The sequence below is a fragment of the Notothenia coriiceps genome, unplaced genomic scaffold (genome assembly GCF_000735185.1).
Source record: "Notothenia coriiceps isolate Sejong01 unplaced genomic scaffold, NC01 NC01_scaffold00037246, whole genome shotgun sequence".
In the NCBI taxonomy this organism is placed as follows: domain Eukaryota; kingdom Metazoa; phylum Chordata; class Actinopteri; order Perciformes; family Nototheniidae; genus Notothenia; species Notothenia coriiceps.
Window position 1 is genome coordinate 12185252 of NW_011369947.1, and position 3986 is coordinate 12189237.

Consider the following 3986-nt stretch of genomic DNA (forward strand, 5'->3'; position numbering starts at 1 on the left):
CAGGGACATTATAAAAATTGAATCATGGAATTGATGGAAAGGGATACATTTCTTAAGATAAATCAAATTATTTATGAAAGGGATAATGTGCAGCGAGGCGGTCATTATGGGGAAAAGAACACCCGACAGGCAGATCAGGAGCCCGATGCATGCAGTTTGCTTTTCAGCCAAACTGTATGCAGTTAAATCGACTGAACCTCTTTGTGCAGGTGTGAGCGTCCTTAACAACGGTCAATAAGTGCTTGACAGCGGTCTGTACTACTGGATTAACAACGTGTCACTTGTTCTGAATTGACCAATCAGAATCGAGTATTCAACTAAACCATGTAATAATATAATATAATCTGAACTAACTGCATACCCACAGGTTTGTTTGAGAGACACAAGCTGCTCTTCTCCTTCAACATGACCATCAAGATTGAACAGGCAGAAGGAAGGTCACCTCAGGAGGAGTTGGAGTTCTTCATCAAGGGTTAGATATTCAAAGAAGTTGAACTCCTCTAAAAGTAGACTACAGTCATTGCACATTAGACAAATGTTTTTTCCCCCATCTCATTTGTTAAGGTAATCTATCGCTGGAAAAGAGCACCCGCAAAAAGCCTTTTGACTGGCTTGGAAACCAAGGCTGGGAGGACATAGTGAAACTAGCTGAGCTGTTTCCCCCGCAGTTTGGCTCTCTGCCGGACGACGTGGAGAAAAATTCCACTGAATGGAAGTCTGTAAGTGACCGAAGAGACAAGAATCAAAATGGTCATCTTACTTCATCGATGGAGAGTTGACTTTTGACTTTTTTCTCTCTTCAGTGGTATGACCTAGATGCACCAGAACAAGCTCCATACCCCATGAAATATCAGGAGAACCTTTCAGCCTTTCAGAAGCTGCTGTTGCTGCGCTGCTTCCGTGTTGATAGAGTCTACAGAGCTGGGACTGACTATGTCACTGTCACCATGGGCGAGAAGTGAGCCTGTTTCTATTCCAATATTGCAGTTACTGTGTACAGTATATCACTCTGTACACAATATATAGAGCGTATGTATATACAGTACACCACTGTGTTATTAGACGATGTTAACAGAAGATATCCTTATTTACACAGAATGAAATCAAGCTTTGAGTTTAACTAGATGGGAGGCTGTGGCTCAGTGGAGTAGTGCGCTGAACTTTGAATCAGGGGATAGCAAGTTCGAGTCCCACTGCAGCCAGCATGTCGTTGTGTCCCTGAGACACTTCACCCCAATTTGCCCCTGTGGGGATTGCCCACAGTACTGAATGTATGTTAGTCACTTTGGATAAAAGTGTCTAACAAGTAACATGTAATGTAACTACTTCCTCTTGTTCCGTTTTGTTTCTGCTCAGATATGTGCAGCCCCCTGTGATCAACTTTGATGCCATTCATGAACAAAGCACACCCTTCTCCCCCATTGTGTTCATCCTGAGCCCCGGCTCTGACCCAGCCACTGACCTCATGAAACTAGCAGAGAGGTCCGGCTTTGAAGGCAACAAGTTCAAGTTCCTTGCTATGGGCCAAGGCCAAGAGAAGGTACTGAATCCCAGTTGTTCATAGTCCAAAAGCTTTATGTGTGGTCAAGTCGTAGAAGTAGTCACACTAAGTAACAATAGTAAAGACATTGAGTGTCATTATCCTCTGTTCTTGTGATTAAGGTGGCACTGCAGTTGCTGGAGATGGCGGTGTCCCGGGGTCAGTGGCTGATGCTGCAGAACTGCCACCTGCTGGTAAAGTGGCTAAAGGATCTGGAGAAATCCTTAGAGATGATCACCAAGCCCAACCCCAACTTCCGCCTGTGGGTCACCACTAACCCTATTACAGATTTCCCCATCGGCATCCTGCAAAAGTCTCTAAAGGTGAAACGCAATTTCTCTTTAGCTTCAGCAGTGTTTTCAGTTAATTATTTTGGATTTGGCTTCGAAGACTGGTGTTTTGATGGTAGACATTTTGCAGAGTAACTTGATGATGAATGATAGGTTTTTTAAGAATGTCTGTTTTAACATTTAATATTGTGTGTATGCAGGTGGTGACGGAGCCTCCCAATGGCCTGAAGCTGAACATGAGAGCCACATACTCTAAAATCTCCCGTGAGACCTTGGCGTCATGTCCTCACCCAGCCTTCCGCAGCCTGGTGTATGTGCTGGCCTTCTTCCACGCTGTGGTGCAAGAGAGGCGCAAGTACGGCAAGATTGGCTGGAACGTCCCCTACGACTTCAATGAGTCTGACTTCTCCGTAAGTGACGGGGTACCCATTTGCAATTAGGGTTTTTGTTTGATTATTAGTCTCTATCTAGGTGGTTTGATATCAGTTGTATTTCACTTCTGAATGGTTCGAACAACTGTGTTTAAGTAAGTAAAGTGGAGGCGTGTGGCGCAGTGGACTAGTGTGCTGGTGTTCGGATCCGGGGATTACAGGTTCAAACCCCACTGCAGTCAGCATGTCGTTGTGTCCCTGGGCAAGACACTTCACCCCAAATTGCTCTTGTGGGGACTGCCCACAGTATTGAGTATGTAAGTCGCTTTGGATAGAAGCGTCTAACAAGTAACATGTAATGTAAAGTTTATTTACAAAGCGCTTTTCACAGACAAAGTCACAAAGTGCTTGACAAAATAATAAAACATCATCATAGAATTTTGTACAATGATAAATGACCACACAAGCCACGTGTTAAGAAGTCATAAAAGAACCAAAACATAGTATAGTATAGAATAAAATCAAGCACACCGGTTACCCAAACGCCTGCCCAAACAGGAATGTCTTTAAATTAGTTTTAAAGGAGTCAACAGAGTCCGCAGACCGTAGATGAGCGGGCAGAGCGTTCCATAGCTTAGGAGCTACGGCCTCGAACGCTCGGTCACCGCGGGTCTGAAGGTGGGTACGTGGGTCAGACAGTAAGTTGAGCTTGTGTGACCTGAGTGGGTTTAGGTGAGGGGCAGTGACATGAATATGGCAGCAGTAAAAGGTAAATGTATCATCTATTTCCGATGTAAACATTATATATCTATTGTTATGATTTACTGAATGTGACTTATAGCTTAGTTCTATCTGTATTGCACATTGNCAGAGCGTTCCATAGCTTAGGAGCCACGGCCTCGAACGCTCGGTCTTAAGGTGGGTACGTGGGACAGACAGTACATTGTGCATGTGTGACCTGAGTGGGCGGGCTGATGTGTATGGATGAATTAGGTCAGCCACATATGCAGGAGTCTGACCGTGCAATGCTCTGTAGGTGAGAGTGAGGATTTTGAACTGTATCCTATTTAACAGGTGAGTATGGAGATCCTGAACACCTACCTGACCAAAGCTCACAACCAAGAAGATAGCGATATCCCATGGGGAAGTCTCAAATACCTTATTGGGGAGGTAAGTCCAACTGCATTGTATTTTATTAGCATATGTTTTATATTGCTGGTTGATGCTGTAAATTAAGCAGATGTGTAAAATGTTCAATAGGTGATGTATGGTGGGCGAGCCATCGATAGCTTTGACCGCAGGATCCTGACCGTCTACATGGACGAGTACCTTGGAGACTTCCTGTTCTACACCTTTCGGCAGTTCAACTTCTTCAGCAACAAGGACGTAACTTACAAGATCCCTCAAAACGGGCCTGAGAGCTCATATACTGGTCAGTTGTTCTGTTCCATTGTCATTTTCATTCATTTACAATCTTTTCCTTAACCCTTAGATGCACGAGTGACTGGACCCTACACTCTTCCATAAGTGGGTCAAAAAGGACCCGTATTAGAATAATATGTGTTTTTATGCCATTTTTGTCATTTTGGTTAAGAAAAATCATTTGTATAATATTTAGTATTATATTTTGGTTCACACTAGAAATATTGATATTTAATTTTTCACTGTTTATAATTTTAGACATTTCTTTTACATTTTGAAAAAAAAACGAAATTCCATAGAAAATGCATGCGGGTCATTTTTGACCCACTTATGGAAGCTTGGGGGTAGTAATACAAAAACTAC

At 43.2% G+C, this 3986-nt stretch overlaps 1 protein-coding gene across 1 annotated transcript in view; it reads left to right on the top strand.

The window, feature by feature from the left end:
- Nucleotides 1–368: 368 nt before the first annotated feature.
- The window catches only part of LOC104965793 (dynein heavy chain 10, axonemal-like), an 18114-nt gene continuing 14496 nt past the window's right edge, over nt 369–3986 (top strand). The window contains exons 1-8 of the mRNA XM_010794804.1: nt 369–472; nt 565–719; nt 804–958; nt 1357–1540; nt 1663–1863; nt 2031–2240; nt 3276–3371; nt 3462–3633. Of these exons, the coding sequence (XP_010793106.1) occupies nt 406–472; nt 565–719; nt 804–958; nt 1357–1540; nt 1663–1863; nt 2031–2240; nt 3276–3371; nt 3462–3633 (1240 nt within the window). The 5' untranslated portion in view covers nt 369–405. The remainder of the gene's footprint in view (nt 473–564; nt 720–803; nt 959–1356; nt 1541–1662; nt 1864–2030; nt 2241–3275; nt 3372–3461; nt 3634–3986) is intronic.